At 39.1% G+C, this 27,817-nt stretch overlaps 5 protein-coding genes across 7 annotated transcripts; all 5 read left to right on the top strand.

Moving 5' to 3' along the window:
• Nucleotides 201-2,332, top strand: LOC18613968 (cyclic pyranopterin monophosphate synthase accessory protein, mitochondrial). The gene is made up of 3 exons (XM_018126276.1): nt 201-474; nt 666-784; nt 1,188-2,332. The coding sequence occupies exons 2-3, from the start codon at nt 683-685 to the stop codon at nt 1,836-1,838; spliced, it is 753 nt and encodes a 250-aa protein (XP_017981765.1). The 5' UTR covers nt 201-474; nt 666-682; the 3' UTR covers nt 1,839-2,332.
• Nucleotides 8,249-10,218, top strand: LOC18613970 (aspartyl protease family protein 2). Its single transcript, XM_018129934.1, has one exon. The coding sequence runs from the start codon at nt 8,387-8,389 to the stop codon at nt 9,851-9,853; it is 1,467 nt and encodes a 488-aa protein (XP_017985423.1). The 5' UTR covers nt 8,249-8,386; the 3' UTR covers nt 9,854-10,218.
• LOC18613971 (UV-stimulated scaffold protein A homolog) lies at nt 13,685-16,447 on the top strand. Its single transcript, XM_018114405.1, has 2 exons — nt 13,685-13,981; nt 14,254-16,447. Exons 1-2 carry the CDS (start codon nt 13,787-13,789, stop codon nt 16,084-16,086), a joined length of 2,028 nt encoding a protein of 675 aa, XP_017969894.1. The 5' UTR covers nt 13,685-13,786; the 3' UTR covers nt 16,087-16,447.
• On the top strand, nt 17,952-21,951 carry LOC18613972 (E3 ubiquitin-protein ligase SINAT3). Its single transcript, XM_007051477.2, has 3 exons — nt 17,952-18,619; nt 20,373-20,759; nt 21,428-21,951. Exons 1-3 carry the CDS (start codon nt 18,383-18,385, stop codon nt 21,788-21,790), a joined length of 987 nt encoding a protein of 328 aa, XP_007051539.1. The 5' UTR covers nt 17,952-18,382; the 3' UTR covers nt 21,791-21,951.
• LOC18613973 lies at nt 22,268-27,807 on the top strand. Of its 3 annotated transcripts, XM_018119889.1 has the most exons (6): nt 22,269-24,724; nt 25,024-25,152; nt 25,246-25,670; nt 26,027-26,236; nt 26,723-26,940; nt 27,096-27,807. In XM_018119889.1, exons 1-6 carry the CDS (start codon nt 22,375-22,377, stop codon nt 27,136-27,138), a joined length of 3,375 nt encoding a protein of 1,124 aa, XP_017975378.1. In that variant the 5' UTR covers nt 22,269-22,374; the 3' UTR covers nt 27,139-27,807. The 3 variants fall into 3 exon arrangements, with proteins under 3 accessions (XP_017975372.1, XP_017975378.1, XP_007051543.2); XM_018119883.1 differs by having other exon boundaries at nt 22,268-24,724; nt 25,024-25,670; nt 26,063-26,236; XM_007051481.2 differs by having other exon boundaries at nt 25,024-25,670.

Here is a 27,817-nt window from a genome sequence, read left to right on the forward strand (position 1 = left end):
AATGAAGGTGCGGAATAGGAGATGTGTGCTCTTGAGAAGGTAAAATATTTACGAAGAAGTGGAAAGGGGCTGTCGTAATTAGTCAGAGGAAATTGCATGTCAGTGCCGGTGGCTTTTGGACTGTGCCCTAAGTATGCCGTAGGTCACATAACCAATCTACATTAAGGTATTTAGAAAGAGAATAAGGGAAGTATAAAAATCCGGGTGCTCATAGCAAGGTCTTTAAAAAGACAATGGGGTTTATTACTGCAAATTTTTTTTCCCATCTACTTATCCACGTCAGCATCCCGTATGACGTGAGCAATCACTGTGCCTAACGTTTCGTTTTGTCACCTGCGTGCGTGCGTGCGTGCGTGGTGGCTCATTGCCTCATTTCCCAGTCAGTCAGCCTTTTGTTTCTGGTCTCCACGTCTCACACCCTCACGACGATCTCCGATAAAGAATTCCACTTCCCGTCATCGGAGATTGCTCCAGGTGACTTCTTTCACCTATCAAATTTTGGGTTAGGCTAATTTATTTTCACGCAAAACATATACATTTCGACACTCTTGCCCCTTTTCGTATTTTTGTAACCTTAAACTGTTCGTGAAAATGCCTGCACAAGAACCTGTTTAATTTGATATTATAAGAATTAAGAACCTAAAGCTGGATTTTTTTGATGACAGCCTTGATACTTCGGGTCATGCTTCTTCGCCGACTTGCTGTAGCAGTTCCTCGCTCGACAAGGTTCTTCTGTGGTAACGGTAGCCATGACCTTGCAAGCACCATAGCTGAACTCAATAAGGTATTGCTTCTATATTCGTCTATCAATTAACGTAAAGGTGATTGGTATGCCTATGGTATAAATTTTATCAATTCTATGTTCTGCATTACTCTAAGGAAAATAGAAAGTAGAAAAACTGAAGATATCGATTTCCATCGCCTTTTTACTGTTTGCTTGTTTAATAGGAGATGATGATAAAGACTAGCATTTGCGGCAATGTGACAATTACTTAACTCAAAACATATATCATATATGGAATTTTCTTTTTATGATAGTGTATGTGACTCAAGCCCTGGGTTAAACGTCTCTGCTTTTTGGTACTGCGGCTGGTATTATGCCGATTACCGGCTTTGTGTCTACTACAAATATTTTGCTCTCAAGAAGAGCAATAATGCGTGTGTTTATGCCCTACTTCTGGTTTCAGGAAATGGAATCGGTCTTTGGTGAACCTCCTCCAGATGGGTTTGCGAGTTCTAGAAGTAAAAGTTTCATGGGTCAAGAATCCCAACTTAATTCTCATGTGATTTCGAGTTCTACTAGTAATAAGTTTACTGTTGAAGAACTCCCTGGTCTATCTCAAACTTTAGGTGAAAATGCAGCTGGTCTGACCCATGTTGGCTGCACAGGGAAAGCCCAAATGGTGGATGTGTCACCCAAAGAAATTAGTAGTAGAACTGCTACTGCTAGCTGCAAGGTAATTCTGGGTAAGAAGGTGTTTCATTTGGTCTTGGCCAACCAGATGGCTAAGGGAGATGTTCTAAGTGTGGCAAAAATTGCTGGCATAAATGGAGCAAAGCACACTAGCACACTAATCCCACTATGCCACAACATCACTTTGACTCATGTTCGAGTTGACCTAAGACTCAATCCTGAGGATTTTAGTGTTGAGATAGAAGGAGAAGCAGCCAGTACAGGTAAAACTGGGGTTGAGATGGAAGCAATGACAGCTGTGAGTGTTGCAGGATTAACAGTGTATGACATGTGCAAGGCTGCTTCAAAAGATATCCAGATCACAGACATACGGCTCGAGTGTAAAACTGGCGGGAAGAGTGGATACTGGTGCAGGGAAGAATGATGATGTTTCCAGAAGAAGATTTTGACACGAGTGCTACCAATTGTCGTGGAGATTAGTGTTCTAGTGGATGTTTGCATTTGTCATCAGAATGGAAGTACTCCTCTTTCTTTTAAACATGAAACTTGATGGCATAATTCACGTTTGCAATTCAAATTTACAATCTTCCTGCATTTTAAGCACATGCATGCACATGGGGAAAAAGAAAAGAACAGAAAAGAAAGAAACAAAGAAAGAAAAGCTGGGGTGGGGGGGGAGGATACAGATACATATTTTGAACAAGAAGATCAGCATGTCGCACCTTTTGGAGGCTATTAACTTGAAAATATGGATTTGTAGAGTTAGAGAATGCATAAAGTAGTTAGAGATAAAGATGTAGTAGTTAATGTGTGAGCCTTTCTAGATCTTGCAACTTTTAGGAGGCTTACTAAGTGGAAAGCATAAATCTCTACATTTACAAAAGGCAGAAGGTTGTTCGGGAATGTGTGTGAAGTTAAGCTTTGGTTCTTCTGCATGCCCATGCCCTCTGGTGCTAAGGGGCAAGGGCTCTACGTAACTGATCTGGAAATTGCAAAAAATGTGCAGGACAAACTCTAACTGTTACAAGGTATACCCAAACTTTGAATCCTAGGGATCATTTACAGTTAACAAGTTAGCCTGCAAGCAAGTTAGATTTAACAGCAAAAGAAGAATAAATTCAGAATTAGAATCTAACTACTGAATAATTGTTTACTCTGGGATCAACATTTTAATAATTACAACTTAAAATTGACCTACTTTTTCTTTTTCTTAGGTTCAATGGAAGCAATGTTGCGAAACCCTTTTTCCCATTCTAATTAGCAGATCACTTTTACTTGGTGGTTGAATCTAAAGATAACTTGGAAATCAGATGTATGCTTTTGGTTTCTTATAGAATCATAATTAATTAGTTTCTTCTGCTTGAAGTTTACTTTAGGATGCCATCTTGAGATATTATTATCATTCATTCCATCCACTCCCCTGCCCAGCAGGGTAACAACTAACAACCAAAAGGCAAAGCCAAAGCCCTTTGGCTTTTTTAATAGTTTTTACTTGATGCTTTCTTCAGATTTTCTTCTAATCATTATACTATAATCGGATATAGGATCTAATTTTGAAAGCCTGTTATATTATGTCACTAACTGGTTGAAATGGATGACATCAATGCACTGTGAACACAGACATTGTTATTTATGCAGAAAAAAGTTAAAAGACATTACAAACGCTTATGTAAACTTTACTTCATCTTTGTAGTCTTTGTTTTGCCCTAAAAATGTCCTGGTTCTGCAATTCCTTATTGAATCTCCTTCTGAACTTTAGCACTCATTCCAGGTTATTATCTTCTTTTTGGCTCTTTAGAAGTGCTTACCCCACACGGTATTGGAAACACGCTTCAATTAAAATTTATGTCAAGGGAAAAGTTAGTGCTCCTCTCAGCTGGCCATGGTACCAAACCCACCTTCAAAGGATATTTTTTTTTTCTCATGAAACAAAGGATCCTTTAAAATGAGTTGTGGGTTTCCTTATCTTCTCTTTGCACTTTTTCTTTTGTTGCCCCTTTTTGATCCATTAAGTTTCTTCTTCTACTTTAATGGATGTATCTGCTATACCCATTTTATATTTATCCATTAAGCTGTGTCACTCTGTATGTTGCATCCATTCCATTGGTCATAACTTATAGTGGTAGTTTTACATTTTTCAAGTAATCCTGACAAAAGGGGAAGATCAGAAACTTCATAATTTTCTTCTAACTCGCATTCATTTTGCTACCTGACTCAAACAGAAATGGATATTGAGTAGGAAAATATTGGAGGAAATCAAGGCGATATGGTGAAAATATATCTGAATCCTTGAAGAAATAGATATGTGCATTTAGTAGACACAGCTGCCCTGCTGCTACCCAGTTTTGCAGCCTCTTCAGGCATTTACTTTCTTTATCCTTTACTAGTCAAATTTAGTTTCTGCCATAAATATGCACCCTCTGCATACTGTGCCATATTTATATCTTGATCTTCCAGTGACATATAGAGAATCCAATGTCTTGGTTAGCTTCTTTGACTCTATATGTGACTGCCGGATTTATACCTTTTTCAGACATTAATCTCTTCTTGATTATCAAGATCTGTCACATCATCAACATGAACAACAATCTGCAGCTGGATAAATACCCTGTTTTGGTCAGAATCAGCAGGCACCTTTCTTCCTAACAAGGTTTTGCTACTCTTTTTAACTACTTGTTCTGAAACAAAATACATATAATGAGTACATACATGAAATGAAACTTGCATTCAGCATTTTCCTTGGTTCCACGGGCATTTTTTATTAATCCTTGGGGGCAGTACTCATATCTCTTGTACTCTTGGGATTTAATCTTCGATTTCGCCCTGGAAACTAAAACCCATAGCCTTGACTAGATTCATCATTTTGACAATGCATCTAAATTATAGTTTTTGTAAGTGAAAGTAGCATAATGAGGATAGTGTAAATATGGGTATCTTGTTCCGGGGAGAGTGCGGTAGGAGAGAATGTTGTCCATTAATGAAAACTGGACCTACAACTCATGCCTGTGACCCATATGGAATCAGCAATCATAGTCATATATGTCGTTTTCTAACCAAAATTCCCAGTGTAGAGTACCCTCGGCTCTTGACAAATACATATCTTCATGTTCAAATACTAACCAGACATATCTCAAGGTTTAGATCACCACCCACTATAATGAGAAAATCCAGAGAAAGATTGTGTCATTCGTGGCCTGTTTCTTGTGAACTTTTCTGTTCATGGCCATGGGGGAATGGCAAAGGCAGATGGTGGGTTCGAAGATAATTAATCGAGTCACGGGAGAAGATCAGCCTTCTCGCCCAAAGGGTGTGAAATGCATGAAAGAAATATCTCGAGAAGTGTTTTTATATCTCATCAGTTGGTGCAGGGGAATGTTATTGACTCGTTGCTCTCAAGTCAAACCGACGCCCGAGTCCTTGGATCCTACAAACAATGGTGACAATATTGAAATGAATCACATGAGGTATCTTTCCCTACTAATAACTCGTCTTAGTCAAAAAACCCAAACCCAATTGCTACCCTGGTTGGAACCCTTCCCATTGGTCCACGCATTAATGACCTTTCTCGAAATATCAAAAGCATTATAAAAAAATTAATGTGATCATGCGTAATTTGCTGCAATTGATTTCAATTCTTGGGTTTTACATTCTCAATTGTGGCGTGTAGCCTGTAGGGTTCAAAACTCAAACTCTCCATTATTGCTTGCCGTGTTGAACCGTACTCCTGAAAGTCGCATCAAGCTGGTTTCCACTGGGTGGCATTTTATTTTCCATCGACCTTGAACCTGGCTGCTGTTTCAGTATAGCAAAAGCCAAAGCCTACGCTATCCCTTAAAAGGAACAAAAGAAGGTCTTACTAGGTCAACGGGTTTACAAAGTAATTGCCTCTTCGAGAATGCCAAGCTATTTCACTAACAATGCAAAACAGTCTTGTATTATTCTTCTTTTGTAAGGCTTTGTCTCCAAATGTTCACAATTTAAGCAGTAACAGTTAAGAAATCAGATGGCCTTGAGTCACGGTGGAAGTTACGGTAAAGAGAACAAAAAACTGAAATTTCTCCATGATGTTCGCCTTATTGGTGGTCCTCCTCAACCTTTTCAATTTTGTTTTCTTTGATGTAAATTCATCATTACTTTTCGATAATTCACTCTTATGAAGCACTTTTTGTTTTGGTGCATGCAGTCTTGAGCAGGGAAGTTTCCTGCAAAGATTTAAGAACTGACTCCTCTCTTGACTCTGCAAATCAATTGCTATAGTCAGGCTTTTTATTTTGGCTGTTTAGCTCCATTGTTGAAATCTATTTCACAAATGGAAAATTGGATTTTATTCAATAAACAGTTTTGTAATTTTATGAAGGGTGTCTCCATCCACTGCTCAAGAATCCAACCACCAGTACATATAAAGCACATGCCCAACAGCAGCTAGTCAACAAATGTGGGCACCCGAGCAAGTCTTTCCTGTAAACAAGTAAACAACAACAGCAGCATGGATGGCTGGACGTCTGTTAAACAAGTAACAGTACTGGAATGCTGTGCTTGGCATAGAGAAGAGGGGCAATTTGCAGTTGTCTTAATCTATTCCTTTACCTGTCATTGGACTCTACCCACTAATTTATAAGCATAAAGTTGACGGTGCAAGGCAACCTTTTGTGACTGCAATCATGGATTTCACAGCCTCTCTGCTTACCATGTGGGCCGTGGTGCCCTGCCCTCAGAGCATAGGGTTGAATTGTATATTTATATAGGGAAGGGATACCCTGTACTTCGTTTCTTGTCGCATTATTTTGTTTTCCATCAAAAAAATATCAGTTCAGTTCATTAGAGGATAGAGTTCTCCTAATTATGCGGTTCTGAATCCAAGATTAAAATTAGGAATTGACATATTCTTCTAAACACTTGCATTTCCATCAATGCAACAAGAATATGTCTGTGGGAACTCAGACCAGAAATTACAAGATTAGTCTCATTGAGATCAATTAAGATATGATGATGTCCTATATGGCTATATGTTCAGATAATATGACCAAAAGAAATGACACTAAGCGATAGATTGGATATATATTGGCCTCAATCATAGAACTATATCAATATCTACCAAGAAACTTCTGACTTCAATGAATACTACTGATCACCCATGCATGGATGCACATGCCAGATTTCTCTCTTTTTATTTTTATTATTATTATCTTAGGGGACAACGTTCAAAGATCTGAATAACAGTGGATTTCTATGTATTATGCTTGTGAAAATTTAGACCGAAGTCCATTATTTATTTAAAGTTGGTACAATCTAGCAGAATAATTACGACAAGACAAAACCTACATTTCTTTTCCAACGCATGTGCTGCAGTGGCCCAGAACCGAAGTCCATGGCTTACTGTTTTGGTGTGATCAAAATATAAACAAGTATACTCCGGGGTTCGAGTATTTCAACATTCAGCTCATTCGGAATTCACGTAGCTTCACATAGTTTCTTTACCCTCGAAGATCTCAATTAAGTCAGCTAATGGTTGATGCACAAGTGAGATATATAGGAGAGTAAATTAGGTGTTAACAATATTTTTTTAGGTCTTGATTTCACACCCAAAGATTTAAACTATGTGATAATTATAGTCCATGTTTTATCTAGGAAAACTGAACCATGTTTTTTTGATAAAAGAAAATGTCAAATGGTCGAAGATTATGGTGTTGGCATTGTCCCAAGGTCTATTGGCAAATGGGTGCTGACCATGATGGGGCCAAACTGCATGTGCCTGTAACCCACACAGAATCAACAATCATAAGCATGTGTCATTTTCTTACCTAGATGTAAGTCTATGAGTGGAGTAGTCCTTGATGAATGGAGCACCTTGTTCAAATATAACAGGACAATTCTACATATATCTATCTCATTCTTTACTTCTCCACTTTTACACCCCTGTTGACAAACCTAGTACATGTGTTCATGTCCCATTGACCCTTGATTTACATTATAGTGCATGTATTCATGTCCCAAGGAACCTTGATTTACATTATCAAAAAGTTTCACAGCAAGCTAGCTTTAAACTATGTTAAATAGATTCTTCAATTTACTTTTAACGTATTTATAACCGACCCCAACTCATGTCAAATAGGGTTAAAAGAAAATTGAATCTTGAAAGGTTGTAAAGGGAAGGGGAGATTGGGAACAAGCTTAAGACAAGAATCTAATGAAGAGAAAGACGTGAGTCACGAAAGTACAGAAGACACACTCAAAAGTAGCAGAGTCCAGAGAGCATGAAAAAGCATGGAAATATATGTACCTAAGAAGTCATTGTTTTGTCACCTCTAGATTGCAATCTAGGGAAACCGATAACGTGGGAATGTTGCTCAGTCGTTGCTATCAGGGTCAAAAACAAATGGAAGAGAAGAGAAGAGAGATTCGGTGCAATGATCTTGTTGGAAAATTTTGACTAGGAATGGATCATGTTTGGGATCATTTCAATCCAGTCCAGTCCAGTGGGTCTTTCTGGGCACCCAACCCACAACTCTTCCTCGTCACCAGAAACAAACAGAGCAAAAACGAAGAGGTACTTTGACGTAGGCAGCAATGGTTACTTGATAAATCGGAATGACTTAAGAATTATGGATCGAAATGGGTGACCCTTATTTGTAAATATTGATGTATTATTCGATTAATCACAATTCGCCGTTCAGACATACCCCTTAACTAAAGGCATGGGTTCACACCAGATCTCGGGTTCCAAACCCACAGAGAAACCTGACACAAGGGTAAGACAGACATTTCATTCTTTCATTTAATGGGAGAGCGAAAGAAAGAAAATGGCTATGGTTCAACTGGAACGTGATAAATCCACTAAAGTGTAATAAAGAACCGCCTTTCACCGTTCACACTCACACGCACATTCCTTTATTTAAATTCTCTGTGCCAAGTGCAAACTCCAAGCTCTCACTGTTTTTCTCTCTTTTTTCACTCCCACTCTCTCTCTGAACAATGGGGGAAAAATCGAAAAACACCCTCCTCTTTTCCTCCTCCATTATTCTCCTCCTCCTCTCTCTCTCCGCCGCTGTTTCCACCCCTCTCCAGCTCCAAACCCTAGTTCCTCGCACTCTTCCTTCCCCGTCCACTCTCTCAGGGCAAGACTCGGAACTCGAATCCGACTCCCTCGTCGAGACCTCCGACCTCGACACTGTCAATTCCAACACGACACTGGAAGTGCAGTTAGAATTGCACCACGTGGACGCTTTTTCTTCGGAAGAGATTCCGGAGCGACTCTTCGACCTACGACTCCAACGAGATGAGCTCCGTGCCGAAACAATCAACTCCCTCGTTGCAAAAGCGGTTGCGCGTAACCCCCCACGCGCGCCCGGAAGGCGTTCTGGGTTCAGTAGTTCCATTATTTCCGGACTCGCTCAAGGTAGTGGAGAGTACTTCACGCGCCTAGGTGTTGGTACTCCTCCGAGGTATCTTTATATGGTGCTCGACACCGGTAGCGACGTCGTTTGGGTCCAGTGTTCACCGTGCAAGAAATGTTACTCTCAATCCGATCCCATTTTCGATCCGACTAAATCACGCTCTTTCTCCGGGATTCCCTGTGGGTCCCCACTTTGCCGTAGCTTAGATTCATCGGGATGTAATCAACGCCAGATGTGTCTCTACCAAGTATCCTACGGCGACGGTTCAGTTACTTTCGGCGACTTCTCCACCGAAACGCTGACGTTTAGAAGAACAAGGGTGGGACGCGTGGCGATTGGTTGTGGCCACGACAACGAGGGTTTGTTCGTTGGTGCAGCTGGTTTGTTAGGCCTTGGTCGGGGGAGATTATCATTTCCCTCGCAAACTGGACGGCGGTTCAACCAAAAGTTCTCTTACTGTTTGGTGGACCGGTCCGCTTCTTCTAGACCATCCTCCCTGGTTTTCGGCGACGCCGCCGTTCCTCGAGCAGCCATGCTCACTCCTTTGTTAACAAACCCGAAGCTTGACACTTTCTACTACATTGAACTGCTTGGGATCAGTGTCGGTGGAATACGTGTCCCCAGGATCACCCCTTCCTTGTTCAAAATGGACCAAGCCGGTAACGGAGGGGTCATCATCGACTCAGGCACGTCCGTCACCCGCTTGACCCGACCCGCTTATATCGCAATGAGGGATGCGTTCCGGATCGGAGCTTCAAATCTGAAGGGGGCGCCTGATTTCTCATTGTTTGACACGTGTTTCGACTTGTCAGGGAAGACTTCCGTTAAGGTGCCGACGGTGGTGCTGCATTTTAGAGGAGCGGACGTGTCATTGCCGGCGACGAATTATTTGATTCCGGTTGATGGCAGCGGGACATTTTGCTTTGCTTTTGCGGGCACCATGAGCGGGTTGTCCATAATTGGAAATATCCAGCAGCAGGGATTCCGGGTCTCTTATGATTTAGCGGGTTCTCGGATCGGGTTTACCCCACGCGGATGCGAATAAAAAATGGCGGTGGTTTCGTTTTCTATGGTAAGGGAAAAAGCTCATTCCCTGCCTTTATTTTATTTCGGAGGGTAAGAAGAAAGGAAGAAAGAAAAATCTTTCTTGGATTCGACTGTGAGAAAAGAAGAGATGATGAAAGGCATGTAGCTGGTTAGGAGTAGGGAATGTTGTTTGGCGGTTTTCACGTGTTGTCTGTTGTATTTTATATATGATGATGGATCTACTCAAGGAAATTGTTACTCTAATATAGGGGTATCTGTTTAATTTTCTTAAATTATAAGCACTGCAATTGTTGAATATCAACAGCATATCCAAACTATTATGTCTCTTTTTGTTTGGACTATTTATTGCCATTTTTTTTGTTCTCTTTTTGGATTTAGTTGGTTCAGTGGTACTGCAATCGTGATTCGTGTGGGAGGTATATGAAATTCTGCGATGAGGGTGGAATGCTTTGTCGTTGTCAAGGCCTCTTTTGTTGCTTTGCCATAATAAAAATGACTAAGAAATATTTCTGAGCAGAGCTCCAGCTAAAAATAGAACTTGCCCCATTTAAATGGAAGAATTGGGTGCTGTTACTTCTATTCCCTCGTCTGGAATTTGCATCAAGCTGATATCCTAGTATTCTACCCGGTGGCATATTATCATGAATTGAGATTTAACTGCTGGTTGTCGAACCACAAGCAAGTGGTGGAAGCAGACCATTGTGTCTTCTTAGGCAGGGCATTAAAGGAGTGGCTTGGCACCTGTCAATGGAGTGGATGTAACAAAAGTCCAGCAAACAGCTATTTTTTGGTAAGGTGAGGGAAAATTTTACCAGTATTCCTGCACACAATACAATGTATACTTAAATTCTATACATTTGCATGCTACCGTAGTGCCCACATAGAGTTTCACTGCCAGCGCCATGTGATAGAATGTAGAATAAACTGTATAAGACTGAATGTCAGATTCCTCATTGAAGTGTCTGTTGCACTAATATGAAGCCATTGACATGAGCAAATTCCACATAGCTGGTCTTAGCAAATCAGATACAAACTTTCCTCTAAGTTCATGGACAAGGGTTCTTTTTTCTTCCTAGCCCCCTCTCAATATTAAGGTTTCACAGTTATTATTGCCTATTTTTTAATCCGATCTTATTTACTTGTTCCCCTTTTACTTGACAACAGAAAGAAAAGTACATAGAAGTTGTTTTGAGTCTACTTTGTGCATCAGTGATTGTACTGCTACAATTTTCCATTTGATGTGTCCAACAATGTTCAAGAATGAATCGCTTCTATCTTTGATTTGGATGATAAGAGTAATGAAAAATAGGGGATGGAAGTTTGATGTGTCATTAATGCCGGTTTTATGTTCCAGTTGTAACAGGAAGCACTATTTTTCTAGCGCAATGGCAATTTTTGGGAAGTTTTGGTTGTGAAGATAGACGCCTTTACTTTCTCTGATGATAGAGTGCTTCTAAATTATATGATGCTATACGGGAGTATCGATCTTCTTTTGTTTGTTGATATTGCAGTTGGTGTATTGTTCTTCTGTATCCTCTTTTTTGCAGACTAGCTGCAAGCTTGCAAGGGAGTAGACATCAGAGTACTATCCTATCATAGTGGGTGCTATATAAAACCATATAAAGCTCTGCCTTTTCTCTGGCTTGGAAATAGATGTTATATGTAGAATTGAATCAAGCTGTTATTCTGGGTTGGTGACATGAGATCTCAAAATTTTACTTTCGAGTGCTGTTTGCAGAATAGTTAGCCTGGTAATCGTGGAGGACCACCGTGGTGGGGTTTCCTTCAAAGGGCCGCTAGTTAGGAGCACTAGGCTAGATTGGGCCATTTATCAATTTCTTTGCCTAATATTATCCATCAGACGGATACTGGTGCAGTAGGATGAAGAAGCCAATACTGTGTAATTGAATGCCAAGCTATTCAAATGTGGGCCTGGCCGGCTTCGAATTAAAGTAGAGTAGATCCCTAGGAGACACTCTATTTCACTACTATTGAAGTAGCAGTTGAGCGCATGGATCAAGTTAAGGTGAAGAAAGCTAAACCTTCGATATCTCTAGGATGTTGGCAATATTGGTGGCTCTTGTTTTTTGGTCTATATAACTCTATTATCAAACACATTGAGTGCAGGCGGTCCTAAGCAAGCTGGGAACTCGGCAAATTTCTAAGGTGATATTTAGTAATGAGTTTATATTTTGACTCTGCAAATTAGTTGCTACAGACAAATTTCACTTTGGCTCCACCTTCATGAAAGCTATTTTACCAATGAAAAATTTTCCAAGGAAGATTTCCCTTGTTCTTACCGTAATTTTAGCATCCATGGAGAATGATTGCAGCCTTAACTTGCCGTCCCAATCAAATTATCTTAATCACTACTGTTGTTTTAGCGCGTGCCAGCTTTAGCAGGTCAACAAAAGTTGGTACCCGACTTTTTCCTGGCAAAAAAAAAAGGCCAAACTTTCTTTTTTCCCCTGTAAACCGCAAGCATGGAGGACGAGTGGAGTGGGGCAGCCATCACGAACCAAAGTGTAGCGCTTTTCAAGGAGAAGAGCAGTGCCATTGTCTTCTTTCGACATGTTGGATTCTGGCTATTAGTAAAGGAATAAAAGTACTTGCAAAAAAAAAAGTGAAGGAATAAAAGTACCCACAGGGGGGAAGAATATTCCTTTTTGTCTAATGACGACCAAATATCATTTCCATCATCGATATTTTTCGTGGGTTTCCAACAACTTGAGAGTCAGGTTAAGGACCAAGCACAGTAGTGCTCCAATTTTCCAGAATGTAACATGCATCTTCCATTAATGTCATCATGAACAAAAACTTAATGAATCACTTAAGAGAGGATGATGGCTTTCTGTGGGATATGTTTATAATCAGAGAAACTGATTTGAGATAAAATTGGACTGGCCTCAATCATAGAGTTAACAACATCGACCTAACAAGAAACTATTGCTTCAATGGATCTATGCCATGCATAATTGCACATGCCATGTTTTCTCCTCCTCCTTTAAACAGGGTACCTCAAAGGACAATGTTCAAAGATCTGAAAAAGCGGGAGCTCCTAAGGTGCCTGCGAAACATTAATGAAACAATCATGAAAATGTTACAATGCATGTGCTGCAGTGGCCCATGAACAGCATGTACAGTACTTAGAATAAACCCCATAGGTTGGAACATTCGAATTCATTCAGATTTAACATTTGGCCTAGTCAACAGTCCAATCCATGTAATCTTAAAGGAAATAATAAAGAAAGTCTTGATTCTTGACCTCAAACATCTATTTCGATCCCAGTAAAAAAAAAAACAAATCATTGCTGTTCTAAGGCATTTGTCAAACTTCCCAGCCTCAACAGAAGGTTAGAAAATTCAATTTCGTGTATGCACTAGTTGAGTGATTTATACCTTATTGGAGATCAAACTTGATTTATAATCTACCCAAATTAATATAAGGTCCTCTATAAGAAGGTATACCCTTTTCAGTGGAGGATCGAGTTCGAGTTCAGTATTTGAAGCCCTTTCCATCGGAAGAAAAAGTACTAGTTTATTTTGTACGAAAGAAACTATTATGACTCGAACTTAACCTCTAGCGGTGGAAAAGAAAAAAAAATAATAATAATACAAAAATATATTATTTCAATTTTTGGGTCCAAGCATGTATAGGTTTAATTTTAAAACCCAGCCCATATATTGGTCCTATTCTCACAGTTAGGCCCAAAATATATTTTTTGAGCTGAACTGACTGCCCAAACCTCCAAAAAGGCCACGTATCAGGCTTGCTTTACAAGTGCCACGTAAAACAATTTTTAACCTTTCCCTAGGCTCAGAAACCGCCTCTATCCGGCTAACTGTTGACTTTGCGCGCATTGAATAACTAACGAGAAGTTTAAAACCCTATATAAAAATTAGGGATTTTGAAAAATAATAAGATTCGGGAATGGCGATGGAGATGGAGGGGGAAGAGGAGAGAGGGAAGGTCAGGGCTTTGATAGAAAAAGCCACGAACTCAACGGCCGCCGAGGTTGATCCACGCCTTCTCAAAGCAATCAAGTCGGTTGTCCGGTTCTCAGATTCGGAGCTCCGAGTCGCCGCCCATACCCTCATGGACCTCATGAAACGCGATCACTCTCAGGTCCTCCATCTATGCTTCTTTTTAATTTTTTGGTTAATAAATATATTTTAATTTCAGTAACATTTCCCATTTTTTCTCGGTTTGATTCAATGTTGTTTTCCTTAGATAATTTATGTTCTGCAATTTAATTTAAAAGTTTCCAGCCTTTATTTAAATCAAATTTATGGTCTTTTTTAATGGTAATTCTTTTTTTTTTATGTAAAAAAAAAGAAAAATCCTAAGAGATTGGTGTTCTAGATATTGGAGTTTCTGAAACTTCCTGTTATATGCAGGTTCGTTATCTTACACTTCTTATAATTGATGAACTTTTCATGCGGTCAAAGCTTTTTAGAACACTTATAGTCGAGAACTTAGACCAGTTGTTGACCTTAAGCATCGGGTTTAGAAGAAATATGCCACTTCCAGCTCCTCCTGCTGTCGCATCCACCTTACGTTCCAAGGCAATTGAATTCTTGGAGAAGTGGAATGTGTCCTTTGGGGTTCATTACAGACAGCTTAGGTTAGGTTTTGATTATCTTAAGAATAGTCTGAGGTTCCAGTTTCCTAACCTTCAGGAAAATGCAGCTAGAATAGAACGGGAGAGAACAGAAAGAGAGAGAAGGACACAGGAGATTTTACGAAACAAGTTTGAAACACTGAAGACAAATTTTGGTTCTATAAAAGAAGAGATGCAGTCAACGGTCAATGAGATTGGGGAATGCTTATATATTGCTCGTACTAAAGAGGAAAGTGTGCCACTAGGCCTCTTGGATGATGAAGATTTTGAAGAGTTCCGCTCTTCAGAATTGAGGCAGATCCGTCTTGATTCATTAAAGGAAGGAGAAAAGGTTCGTGAGAACAGTGATAATAAAGTGGTTTTAGATGCATTAAGGGAGCTGTATAAGCTTTTAGTAACAAAGCATTTGGTTTCTGTACAAGAATGGATTTCTCTTCTTATAAGGGTTGAAGTGGCTGACAACAGGTTACGAGATTCCATGTTGAAGGAGTTGATTGATATCCGAAGTCGTCTCCTGTCTGTGAAGAAGGATTGTGACGAATCAGGTTGTGCTCTACTTAAAACTGTGAAAAATAACCAAGAAGAGGAGGAAGACTTCTGGGAGGAAGGTAATATTGGATCAACTGAGAATGGAAGTTCTACTGAACCAGAGAAGCGAAAGGAGGTACAAAGTTCCAACAAGGAAGAGAAAATTAAATCTATTGAGGATAGGAATTCTTGGAAATCCAATAAACAAAACGAAAATCTTGCTAGAGTGTCATCTTCTAGCAAGGTGAAAGACAAAGCTAAAGAATGCAGTAACTTAAGTTCTAAGGGCAAAGAGTCTCTGGGTAGTGAAACCTCTGTTAGGAGTAAGCTTTTGACTGAAGCTCCAGTCATCAGGTGGGGTTCTTTCCTGGATAATTGGGGATCGGTCTCTAACAAGGATATGTTGGCTAATCAGAGAGGCTTGGAGCTTGAAAGTCACTGGGGACGAGTAGACTATGATGCTGTAATTCCGGCAGAGAAAATTGCAGAATTGAATCTTCAGGCGATTGTTTACCAAGAAAATCTAGGAGAAATCCAACCATGTCATGCCCCTTTGAGCAAAGGTGGACTTTGTAAGAGAAGAGATTTGAGGGTTTGCCCATTTCATGGGCCCATTATACCTCGAGATGATGAAGGAAACCCTATCAATCAGACTTCTTCTATAGATGATACAAATCCTGATCTAGCGTCTGATATTGTAGAGCAATTAGCAAAAAAAGCTGTGAAGAATATCAGGGCGAGAGATAAGGAGGAAGCAAGGAAGAGAAAACTTGATAAACAGTCATTACGGCGGGCAAAGCTTGCTAAAGTTCGGGAACACAATGAAGCTGTTCTTCGTGATGCTGCACTGGCATCAACATCAAGATCTGCAGTTGTTGGAGAAGAAATTGAGGAAACTATTGGGGAGAAATCAGGGGGGAGAAACAAACAAACTCTGGCATCCATGCAGCGGAAGAAAGTAACAACTAAAGGCAGGTTAGCTCATAAACTTCTGACTACGCGGGTTACAGATGCAGCAATAAGACAGATTACCCAGAGGGAGGATGCAACTTATAGAGAAGCCTTCCCCAATCAGTGGTAGATAATTCCCTGTGAAGCTTTTAGACATTTATTGGAGGGTAAATGCCCTTGGATGCATAGGCTACTACTGGGCAAAACAATTTCAGTAGTGACCCTGTGCATATACAAGCATAAACTGATCGAATGTTCATTGCATTCCTCAGGATACTTCATTGTAATGTCTCTACGAGCCTGGGGAAACTAGTTGTGCCGATCGGAAATCATGGATGGTGAATCCTTTAAGCAGAGTTGTTATATGGTTAACTTTGTAATATACATGTTTTCTTTTTTAAGATTTTGTTACAGATTCTTGGAGATAAATAAAGAGCTAGAATGTTAGATTAGTTTCTTATACAATAAATGAAGTTTTCTCTCGCTGCAAATTTTATTCCTTGTACTGAACCTAGTTTCTTCCATGCTTATTTCATGTCTTCTAAAGATTGCTACATGAAATTGAACCAAGAATGCTTGACAATAACTCCAATGACGCAACTAGATTATCTGTTTTCTTGTTATACCAGCTATAAAACCTCATTCAGGTTACTTGAAAATTGTACTGCATTGTACAGTTGAGGTTAAGAAAATGAAATTGCCAAGTAATTTTCTAACTATCTCGCAGAGAAAATTAAGAAGGTTATGCGGGTATATGTCCATGATCTATCTGGCCTGAGCAGAAAGCTGGAGTCCTGAAACAGAACTGTTTCCATCATTGGGATAAAGTACAAGTTTCTTCCAAGAGACACTTGCGGTTATGTTCCGAACAACAGACAGCCAGGAGGAACCCAAATGTATGTTTCGCCTTCCATCTTTCCAGCAAAGCATCTGGGACTTGGGTTGTAGACAAAAGTTTCTAACCTCTTTCATGGCACAGATTGGATGGGGATCAACGTTCTTAGGGTGACATTCCTTCTTAAACAAATAAAAATTTCAAAAGTACTACAGTCTAACAAAAAAGGGTTAGAGTCCTTGTGCGCTAATTTCCTTTTGAAGTTGAAGTAACGTTGAACCCAAGTCATCTCTTTTGCCATTATTATCTCAATATTTCTTACAAACTAATCATGATTATCCCAAAGTTACAAAAGTAGCCACGACGACCTACGGAGAGACGTCGACCTGACACAAACCTTTTCGTAGGTTCATCCTTGTACGTAGTTGCCAAAGACAGCAAGGTTTTAGGTTTTCAAACAAAAGATCTTTCAGAAGGATTTGACTGTAAAAATGGAAGCTTACATCCGAAACAATTCAAGATGATGCTTTTACCGTACATGAATTGGAGCCATTCATAAAAGAAGGAGAGTTTAAGGATTTGATCCTTCCATCCCAGCAACTCATAACCCACCGCCTGTCTGAAGTTCCAACAAGGTGGGGTTGGGTTCCAGCTGAGCCATTTGAGTTCGGGAAGGTTTGATCATACAATCTAACAGTTTTACCTTGGTATCATGTTTAAATTTTGAAATACTACAAAGGTAAAAAGTACTGTCCTTGGCCGGACATGGTTGAGGTAGAAAGAATTTAATGAGTAGCGTCCCACAGGCAGCAAATATAGAGAGAACATGATCAAAATAACTGGAGACAACTCACCGCAAGGGATCCTGAATACTTTAATACTACGTAAATGCTAGTAGCTCATACACTATAACCGTGTTCACCATATACACCCAAGAAAGTTAGAAAGAACCAAAGAAACCCCACGTCTTTCAGCGTTTGAGGCCCCGGTCTGGCCCTACTCTCCCTCCCACAACAAATCTACATCTATATACAATTAACAAGAGGTAACAACCAACAACAACCTACAGCAAAGGTTAAATGCTAATCTTTTTTTTTCTTATTAAATTTTAATCAAGTGAATCATGATAATCACTGTATTTGCCTCTCATGGTTCCACCGAATCCCCTCATCAATCTTTCCTTGTAATTTTTATTTTTAACCATGCTTTCTCTTTAACCTGAAACCGTTTGATGTTGATCAACTGCCTCAGAAAGTTTAGACGGTGACACCATTCTCTCTCTCTCTCTCTCTCTCTCTCTCTCTCATCTTCTCTTCTTCTCTCTCTGGAGCCAATGAAGAAAAGCACAAAACAAGAGAAATAGTGGTTTTCTTTTCCCTGTACAGATTCAATTCATCTTGTATCAGGTTTCTACCCATTTTCATTCTTTCTTTATTCTTGAATTAACTCAAAGACTGACTCACCATTCAACAGCCAAGAAAAAAGGCATTTTTCCCGTCAAACAAGGAGCACCCAGAGTTTCAATCTTTCCAGAAAGGAATTTACCCTTCAGAATTTAGCAATCAAATTTGATAAGTTTGTCTCCTTTTCTATGGATTTAGATACCATTGATTGTGTGACATCTTCAGATGTGATGGATGATGATGAGATCCATCATCATAATCATCATCATCATCATAATCAGTTGTCTCCATTGTCGAAGCCACATAGCAACAATGGGAACGGCAACAGCACTGTGTCATCAGCGGTTCACCCAAGCACCACCAGTGTCCATGAACTTCTTGAATGTCCTGTCTGTACCAATTCTATGTACCCTCCTATTCATCAGGTCAGTCTTTAATCCAATTTCTTTGATGGTTTTTCTTTTTATTCTTTGACAAAAAATTCTTTCTTCTTTTTTTTTTTGTGTCAATTTAAATTTGTTTCTTTTTCTTGGGTTTTACATTTAATTTGTTGGCTTTGAATGATTGATGTGTTGACTCTGTGCTCTTTTAGGGTTAGAATTAAGACTACAAAATTGGAGAAACTTTTTGGTGGTGATGCTATTTAGAGTGACTATGTTTAATTGTTTGTTTGATTTGGGCTGTGTCAACTTGGAGAGGCTGAAATTGAAGGGCGTTTTATGGGTTAGGGGATGGCATGAGTCAAAAGTTGCGTCTTTTGGGAATTTGATTTTTGGAATTTCTATCGTAGGTTTTACTGTAGAAGTACACTGTTTTCTGTTGTTTTTTGAGGGATTAAAAGTAAGGCAGATACCTGTGGTTTCATCAGGGTGAAATCTTTGTGTTGGTTTTATTATCGGCCCTTTCTATAAATTGCTCACTGCCTCAGAATTAATCAATCAGAGAAGCGAATATGAGTATAATGTGAAATTTATCACAGCTTTTTCATGAGTAGGATAGAAAAGGAGCAAATAGAAGATGATGGACAGACTCTATCATTTGTGAATGTGAGAAATCAACACTGCATTTTTTTGGTATCTTCCAGGTGGTTTGCCTGTGCCCTTGCTCCCTACTTGTTGAGGATGCCTTTTGTTATATTTGACATAGGTTTACAATGCTGAATCAGCTTTGCAGATCAGGCACATGAAATTGTGGATTGTTAATAGAGGTGGCATGTGTAGCTGTTTGGGCTGGGAAGGATATTAGAATAGTGTGGTTTTAAGTTTGATTTTCATATTCTCTCATTCTGAAGATGCTAAAAGGGCAAAGTGAAAACAGAACTAAAGACCTTTTAAATACCATCTGTTAATGCATATATAAGAATATATGCCTATCTCCGTAAGGAGTTAAAGGAAGGTGGATCTTTTACTTGGATGTTTTTGGATTTCAAGAAAATCACAAATAGATGTTTTCAGTTGTATAATTTCACTGAAAGAGCATAGATATAGTGGTTTCATTTACAGAATAAGAAATGCTGATAAAGATTGCGTTTATAGATATCTTTTTTTTTTTTGAAAATTGTGTTTATAGATATCTAAAGAGGCATAGTAATTGAAGAGTGTCTAACGATCTGTTGTTTCAGTTTATCCTCACAAGAAACACTTAAATTAAGATGGAGTATTATCTTGAATTGAGTGAATTCTGTGTATTTTTCCTTTTTCTTTCTCCTTCTTCTGGGTGAATGAAGATATCATTACTCATTAGCCTGCAGGATCGGGTGGATGGTTAAATAGGCTTCTGGCCAAAGCAAATGATGCTTAACAACAGCCTTTTTCTTTCTTTCTTTTNGGGGGGGTGGGGGTTGTCAGGGGTAGAATGCAGAACCTTGGTGTATGTACATTTTTGTTTACATATGTATGTTCTTATATTTTTCTCTGTTTGTGTGTTGATAGAACCATATATGTATGTTTTGTTCTGAAAGTGGTCCTAAAGTTGTACCAGTTTCTCTAATTTCACATGTCAAATGCTAGATTCTGTTTTGTAAAACATTGATTTTTGTGCAATAGATCTTTTCAATTCCTATTGAATGCTAGTACTGCTGGAATGGATTTCTCATTGTCTTATGCAAAGTGGACCTAGCTGCTCCAAATAGTTTTGTACCTTATGGTAGGTGTTTTTAATGATTTGCTGTTTCCACAGTGCCACAATGGGCATACCCTGTGTTCAACCTGTAAAACAAGGGTACACAATCGGTGCCCCACATGTAGACAGGAGCTGGGTGATATTAGGTGTCTGGCTCTAGAGAAGGTAGCTGAATCACTTGAACTGCCTTGCAAGTATACATCCCATGGATGCCCAGAGATATTTCCCTATTATAGTAAACTCAAACATGAGGCCCAATGTAACTTCAGGCCATACAATTGCCCATATGCTGGATCAGAATGCTCTGTTGTTGGTGATATTCCATTTCTTGTTACTCATCTAAGGGATGACCACAAGGTGGACATGCATTCTGGATGCACATTTAACCATCGGTATGTGAAGTCTAATCCTCGGGAAGTAGAAAATGCCACGTGGATGCTCACTGTAAGTAAACTTATTCTGACTAAGAATTGAACTATAATACATAGATGATGGATCAGAATAAATGAGATATGCATGTTACTGGTATTTCATTGCAGTTTTATACATGTAATACGGTCTTCACGTTTCTGTGACAAGTAGTTGAGCTGTCTATGCTTTGTACTACCAGTATATGTATGGTAGCCATACGCTTTATAGAAGTGCCAGAAGTTGAACTAATGGCCATGATGAATAACCAATAATGTACAATTCTAAGGATTATGTAATGCTATGATTCCCAAATTATAAAAAGTCACCCATATTACTGTTGGTAGTTTTTCTTGGAGCCAGTGTCTCAACTCATTAATATTTTTTGAAATCAAAAGGGAGATTAAATTGGCAGGATGCTTAGTCAATTTAAAAGTAAATCTTCATTCTTGTATGTGCTCTCTCTGCCTTCACATAATCAGTTTGTTGCTTAACTTTCTTAATAAAATGGTTAAACTGTATTGGGTGTATAGATATGTGATGGTGTAACCCTTCCTAATCTGCTTTTGATGTAGATAATGAATAGTATTGCATCAACATAAGTTCGTCACCAGTTATTTGGATTTCCAGCCCACGGTATACTGCAATCATCTTATATTTTCCTGATTACTGAACGGTTTGTATCTTTTGTCATCTATGGTTAGGTATTCCACTGTTTTGGTCAGTACTTCTGTCTCCATTTTGAAGCCTTCCAGCTTGGGATGGCCCCTGTTTATATGGCATTCCTTCGTTTCATGGGTGATGAGATGGAAGCCCGCAACTACAGTTACAGCCTAGAAGTTGGGGGCAATGGCAGGAAACTCATTTGGGAAGGCACCCCAAGAACCATAAGAGATAGTCACCGAAAGGTTAGGGATAGCCATGATGGCCTTATTATACAGCGTAACATGGCACTTTTCTTCTCCGGTGGGGACAGGAAAGAGTTGAAGCTGCGAGTAACAGGACGGATATGGAAAGAACAGCAGAACCCAGAAGGTGGTGCCTGCATACCCAACCTTTGTAGTTAAAAAAGTTCAGTTGGATATCTGCTGTACACCCATAGTTCTGTTTGCTGCATTTTCTTGTAATATTAATAGTAGGTGATTTTGAGGATTCTCGAATTCTGTATGGATATTGGAGGCTTAAAGCCCTTTTCTCAATTAACAATAAGCTTCTTACCCAATTTATAGCCAAAAAATGAAGTTATACATAAGTCTTTACCCTTGCTGTAAGTGTTGAGAATTGCAGTCTAAATGCTTATCAGTCAATCCCTCCTTGCAACCAATCTTCCCTCGATGAGAACTTTTGGTGTCGTAAACAACTAAACTATGGATTCTATTGAGTGGCTCAACACTCTTAGAATAATAGAATTAATTAAGCATTCTTACCTTTTATTAATGGTGTGAGTTAGAAAAGTTGAAGCATAAAGCGGCATCAGTGTTACTCCAGAAAAACGACGTCGCCACGCATATTTCTTACGCCTTTACAACTCCAAAAGGGTTTTAGCAAACTCCGAGTGCTTCTCACAAAACCTCTATCCACTCTGCACGTTATCTTGTCATGTTGTCCCTCAAACTTTTATCTTAAAGCTCGAATTTTCGTTTTATGTTTGATGGAGCTTCTCAATCCTCCAATCTCCAAAACCCCACAGCTTTTTTGCAGCTTCTCATCTTTCACTCCCCGACTTTCCACTAAAACTTCCAACAAAAAGCCACTGCATAGATTCCACATATCAAAATTCCGCGAAATACCATCATTTTCACGCTGTTTACCGTTATCCGGTACTAAATTCTTTCATGTTTCTGCTCATTTTGGTCGGCCAACGAGCCGCCGCAACTCGCTGAGGGAAAAGCTCCTTCTTGATCATCAACAGGTGCGTCAAAATCCCATTCCTTCAAACCCAACTCCTGATTTTCAAAACCCAAATGGCAGTTTTGAAAATTTTGAGAATTTGAATTCTGGTGGCAGCAAACAGATTGATGTAGATAATGATGTAGGTGAATTAAAATCGAAGCGTTTAGGTGAATCTGTTATGTTGAGTAAATTAGAGAATTGGATTGACCAGTATAAGAAAGATGCTGATTTTTGGGGGATAGGTTCGGGTCCTATTTTCACGGTTTTGCATGATTTGGAAGGGAATGTAAAAAGGGTGACTGTTAACGAGGATGAAATTTTGAAAAGACTAGAATTTGAAGACTTGGAGAAAGTGAATTCTAAACTTTCTTATGCAAAGAATTTAGCCAGAGAGATGGAAAGGGGTGAAAATGTGATTCCAAGGAATAGTTTGGTAGCAAAGTTTGTTGTTTCTGGTCAGGAGTCTGGTTTGGTGAGTGGAGTTCATGGGGTTATTCTTCGTCCTGGGTTTATGCCCAAACTCTCAAGAGGTGGGAGTTTGTTGTTGTGTGGTTTTCTTGTACTTTGGGCGGTGAAGAAGTTGTTTGTTCTTGGAAACAAGGAGGTGGCATATACAGAATTGGAGAAGGAAATGATGAGGAGAAAGATAAAATCTAGGAAGGAGAGAGAGATGTTGGAGAAGGGTAGTGTTGAAGTTGTTCAAGCATCTGAAGAACCACCTAATATGTCCTTTCAAAGACCAAAGCTGGACAGGCAACAACTTCTGAATAATATATTAAAAGCAAAGGCTGCAAAGGATAAATTGGCATTGCTTGATTCTTCTGGCTCTCAGAGTAGCAAATCTGTGGATTTTGAGCATGAGGTCCAGGAAATTAAAGTGACGGCCAAGGAAGCCCTGGAGACTGAGGGTAGAGAGCAATCTGTGATTGGTAAGGATGAAAAACAAGTCCAGGCTGCAAACAAGGAATTTTGTAATGAGATGCAGGCAATCAAAGAGGATGGACAAGATGGCGTGAGTTTCCTAAGCAACCTTTCTACTGAAGATTCTGAACAAGGCAAAGTTAGCTACAGAACTGTGGAGGCAACATCTCCTTGTGAAACCAAAAGTGATGGTGTTAAAATTCTCAATGGAGTAGCTTTTTTAGATAGTAGAGTTAGGGAAGACTCTGATGCTTCAAGTGTGCACTTATCAAAAGACAAGCAAAACACTAAAGAGGATTTAGAAGATATAGAGAGTACTATATCCTTGTTAGTCGAAGGAGAAGATATCCAATCCCCTGTTATTTCTGATAACAAATCATATATTGCAAAGAGCACTTATTTCGGAAAGAAACCAAGAATCATACTGTCAGTGAAAGAAGCTAGGGACTTCCTTTCCAAAAAATCCAAAAAAGAAGAGCCTAACCAAGAACCCATAATGAAAGCAGTGCAAGAAAGTTCTCCTGATTTAATGCTACGAAATGATAAAAAATCAGGTAGAAGTACAGAGCAGAGACTAGATGTGAATGACAAACTGTTTCCACATGCCATTTCCAGTGGAGAGTCAGAGTTTACACCTTCTGAAAATGCTTGTCAAAATTCTATTTGGGAGAATAAAGAGTCTGTCCTTAGTGAGGAAACTGATGAAGAAAATTCTGATGAAAAATGCAGAGAAGAGGTTCATCAACAACCTCCATTTTCTGCTCAAGAAGGCACTGTTTTAAGTGCAGAACAAGGACAATCATTAAAGACAGAAAACTGGATAGAGAATAATTTTCATGATGTTGAACCTGTACTAAAGAAGATTGGAGATGGATTTAGAGAAAATTATATGGTCGCTAAGGAAAAAGTTGATGAACAATTAAATGTGGATACAGAGATTACACAACTTGGCTCTAATGAAGATGAAAGTGAACTTGAGTGGATCAAAGATGATAGACTTAGAGAAATTGTTTTTCAGGTCCGAGAAAATGAGTTGGCAGGACGAGATCCCTTTCATTTGATGGATGCTGAAGAGAAACTTGCATTCTTCCAAGGTCTGGAGAAGAAAGTTGAGAAAGAAAATAAAAAACTGTCTCACCTGCATGAGTGGCTCCATTCGAATATTGAAAATCTTGATTATGGAGCAGGTAGATGTTGTTCTGAAGTCATAATTGTTTCATGTATATTTTTATCCTCTGAAGAAGAAATAAGCTGGCTCAAATTTTCTGTCTTATACTTATATCTTTGTTGATATTAGCGTTACTTAATGCCTAATGATTCGTAAATTCAGAATCCTTTTTAGGCATATTGTTTCCATACTTGAAACTGCTAAACTAGACCTGCTCTCAAATGGTTTTGGCATTCTGATTTCTTAATTACTTGATGTGTTTAGAAATTGACGTTAATGGCACACTGATGCTAATAAAGTCTTTGGCTTTTCTTCTAGATGGTATCAGCCTCTATGATCCACCAGAAAAAATTGTACCACGCTGGAAGGGGCCCCCATTAGAGAAAAGTCCTGAGTTACTCAACAACTTCCAAGAACAGCGGAAAGCACTTTTTACTGGAAAAACTGGTATAGCATATCCTGCAAAAAAAGATGAACAAGGTTTCATTCAGAGATTCGTAGAACCCCACATTAATGAAAAGTTAACTATTTCTTCATCAGAGTTAGATTTGAAGAGGAAACTTCAAGATGGTGATCCAAAAGATTCCAAAATAGTTGTAGAAGGCAGTGATGGTTCTGTCAAACCTGGTAAAAAATCAGGGAAGGAGTATTGGCAGCACACCAAGAAATGGTCCCGTGGGTTTTTGGAATCCTATAATGCCGAGACCAACCCGGAAGTTAAATCCATTATGAAGGATATGGGGAAGGATTTGGACCGATGGATCACTGAAAAAGAGATACAGGAAGCGGCAGATCTGATGACAAAACTTCCTGAGAGAAACAAGAAATTCATGGAGAAGAAACTCAACAAGCTTAAAAGAGAAATGGAATTATTTGGACCACAAGCTGTTGTGAGCAAGTACCGAGAGTATGCAGAGGATAAGGAAGAAGATTATTTATGGTGGTTAGATCTTCGACATGTTCTGGTAAGTTTGTGAATATACATATTCTCAGCTATCTTTTTAGTTTTTCATTCTTTGTGCATTAACATCATGTCCGTGTTAGTTGACCTTTGATTTAAGCTGCATATGTTTTCGCTTCTTATACCAAATGCCAGCTTCGGTCTATTGTAAATGATGTTAAAGTTCTTAATATCATGATTTTTGTATGCAAGTTATTATATTTGCATTATCTTTTTGCATGAATTGGATGGTTCCTAAAGTTATTCGGTGAGATCCTTGTGACATTATATGTGCATGTTTCAAAGTATGCGCTTTTGGCTTGTGTCATGCCTCTACGATACTGGTTATTGGACAATTGTAATCTTCTGTCTATGTCCCAGTGTATTGAATTATACACATTTGACAATGAGGAGCAGAGGATAGGATTTTATGCACTGGAGATGGCAGCAGATCTTGAGTTGGAACCAAAACCACACCATGTGATTGCTTTTGAGGATACTGGTGATTGCAAAAATTTTTGTTACATCATTCAGGATCACATGGATATGCTAGGAAATGGCCGGGCCTTTATTGTTCCACAGCCACCTAAGGTAAAGTGTTGATTGATTCCACTGTCAAATACGGTCAATCATATTGTATTAAGCTTTAGAAAGAGGAAGTTAAATGTTAAAGGATTACCTGAGTAGACCAATATGGCATTTTCATTTATCCAAATTTAAAGTCAGCATAGTAGTTGCATGTAGAAGATCATCCAGCCCAAGTTGATTTTATTGTTCGGATGTTTCTAGCAGTTAAAAAATTATAATCCATCTCCTGATCTGATAGGCTGAAAATTGACCTAAAACAGGACAGCTCTGGTGGACAACCTGACTGTTCCTTCCAATCAAAAACCTTATGCAGTATTTAGAAAAGAACAGTAACATTGATAAGTCAGTAATTCGGCTGATTATTAGGTCCTTAATCCCTTCTAGAAAAGCATATAGAGGTGATGATGATTATATTTTCCTTTCTTTCCTTTGTTCCTTTTGAGGTTGGAATGCTTTTAATTTTTCTTAAGTTCTGATAACCCATACTAGGACGCTTTTCGGGAAGCCAAAGCAAATGGTTTTGGTGTAACTGTCATCAGGAAAGGGGAGCTACAGCTCAATGTGGATCAAACTTTGGAAGAGGTGGAAGAACAAATATGCGAGATTGGGAGCAAGATCTACCATGATAAGATCATGTGTGAACGCTCTGTGGATATAAGCTCATTGATGAAGGGTGTGCTTGGTGTTAGTGGTAAACCCACAAGGAGGTAATTTCTGATCTTAGTGTTTTTACAAAATTATGCAGGGGAGATGGTATTTGATATTTGACATGGTTGATGGGACACCATGGATGAGTTATAGCATCAGTTCTATCTGTCTGCAGAATAACTAGCATTTCAATGTCTTCTTTTTTTCTTTTCAGAAGAAGGTCAAAGAAGAAGTTCAAAAGGCCTACAAAGAAATGAAATACTCAGTTCATACACCTGAGCGAGACCTGAGGAGTGACATCAAAATTGAGCACTTGAGAAGTTTAGGTTCATTGAGGTTTGAGGTTTCCTTTGAATTCGTTTTCTTGGTATCTCACGTGTCACTCAAACATCACACCTGTCTACAAAATCTAACTGCCTGCAATTTTGTGCAATTGGTGATGATACAAAAAACAAAGATGCTGGACTCTGGTAATGTCTCTGAAATTTTTGAACCTCCAATTATGATTGCTATGTTCTCCAGAAATGATTGCCACTGAAGCGGGTGACAGTGTCAGTCTGTTGCGTTCAAGAACTATCCAGTTAGAGGCACTGACATCTTTGGTTCGATCATGGAATTCCTGCTCCATCCTTAACATGCTTTTCCCTGAAAACTAAGCAGACGGTAGGTCAGCCCTCTGAAACCTATGTGGTAACTGTAAAGCCATCCTCTTTGAATGTTTATGCGTAATTGGTCAGTGTTGACCATTTGATTCCTTGATTTATAGTGTAAAATTCAGGAGTATGCGGCTTGTAAATATAGGGGCTGCACAGCGCACCTTCGTATCTTTTCAATGCCACTTGTAATCCAAGTTCGGTAGCTTACATGTGCTTTCAGCAAATGCACGAAACAATTGCATTCCAATGTTTCGGTTTCAGCCCACCTAATTGACAGAGT

The sequence above is a fragment of the Theobroma cacao genome, chromosome 1, assembly GCF_000208745.1.
Source record: "Theobroma cacao cultivar B97-61/B2 chromosome 1, Criollo_cocoa_genome_V2, whole genome shotgun sequence".
In the NCBI taxonomy this organism is placed as follows: Eukaryota; Viridiplantae; Streptophyta; class Magnoliopsida; order Malvales; family Malvaceae; genus Theobroma; species Theobroma cacao.

What these genes read in the sequence shown, in the direction of transcription:
- LOC18613968 (XM_018126276.1), top strand. Translation starts at nt 683, where the DNA reads ATGCTTCTTCGCCGACTTGCTGTAGCAGTTCCTCGCTCGACAAGGTTC. An exon ending in CCATAGCTGAACTCAATAAG is followed by an intron (nt 785 to 1,187) that starts GTATTGCTTCTA and finishes TTCTGGTTTCAG; the next exon opens with GAAATGGAATCGGTCTTTGG.
- LOC18613970 (XM_018129934.1), top strand. Translation starts at nt 8,387, where the DNA reads ATGGGGGAAAAATCGAAAAACACCCTCCTCTTTTCCTCCTCCATTATT.
- LOC18613971 (XM_018114405.1), top strand. Translation starts at nt 13,787, where the DNA reads ATGGCGATGGAGATGGAGGGGGAAGAGGAGAGAGGGAAGGTCAGGGCT. An exon ending in TGAAACGCGATCACTCTCAG is followed by an intron (nt 13,982 to 14,253) that starts GTCCTCCATCTA and finishes TGTTATATGCAG; the next exon opens with GTTCGTTATCTTACACTTCT.
- LOC18613972 (XM_007051477.2), top strand. Translation starts at nt 18,383, where the DNA reads ATGGATTTAGATACCATTGATTGTGTGACATCTTCAGATGTGATGGAT. An exon ending in TGTACCCTCCTATTCATCAG is followed by an intron (nt 18,620 to 20,372) that starts GTCAGTCTTTAA and finishes CTGTTTCCACAG; the next exon opens with TGCCACAATGGGCATACCCT. An exon ending in ATGCCACGTGGATGCTCACT is followed by an intron (nt 20,760 to 21,427) that starts GTAAGTAAACTT and finishes ATCTATGGTTAG; the next exon opens with GTATTCCACTGTTTTGGTCA.
- LOC18613973 (XM_007051481.2), top strand. Translation starts at nt 22,375, where the DNA reads ATGGAGCTTCTCAATCCTCCAATCTCCAAAACCCCACAGCTTTTTTGC. An exon ending in AAATCTTGATTATGGAGCAG is followed by an intron (nt 24,725 to 25,023) that starts GTAGATGTTGTT and finishes CTTTTCTTCTAG; the next exon opens with ATGGTATCAGCCTCTATGAT. An exon ending in TAGATCTTCGACATGTTCTG is followed by an intron (nt 25,671 to 26,026) that starts GTAAGTTTGTGA and finishes TCTATGTCCCAG; the next exon opens with TGTATTGAATTATACACATT.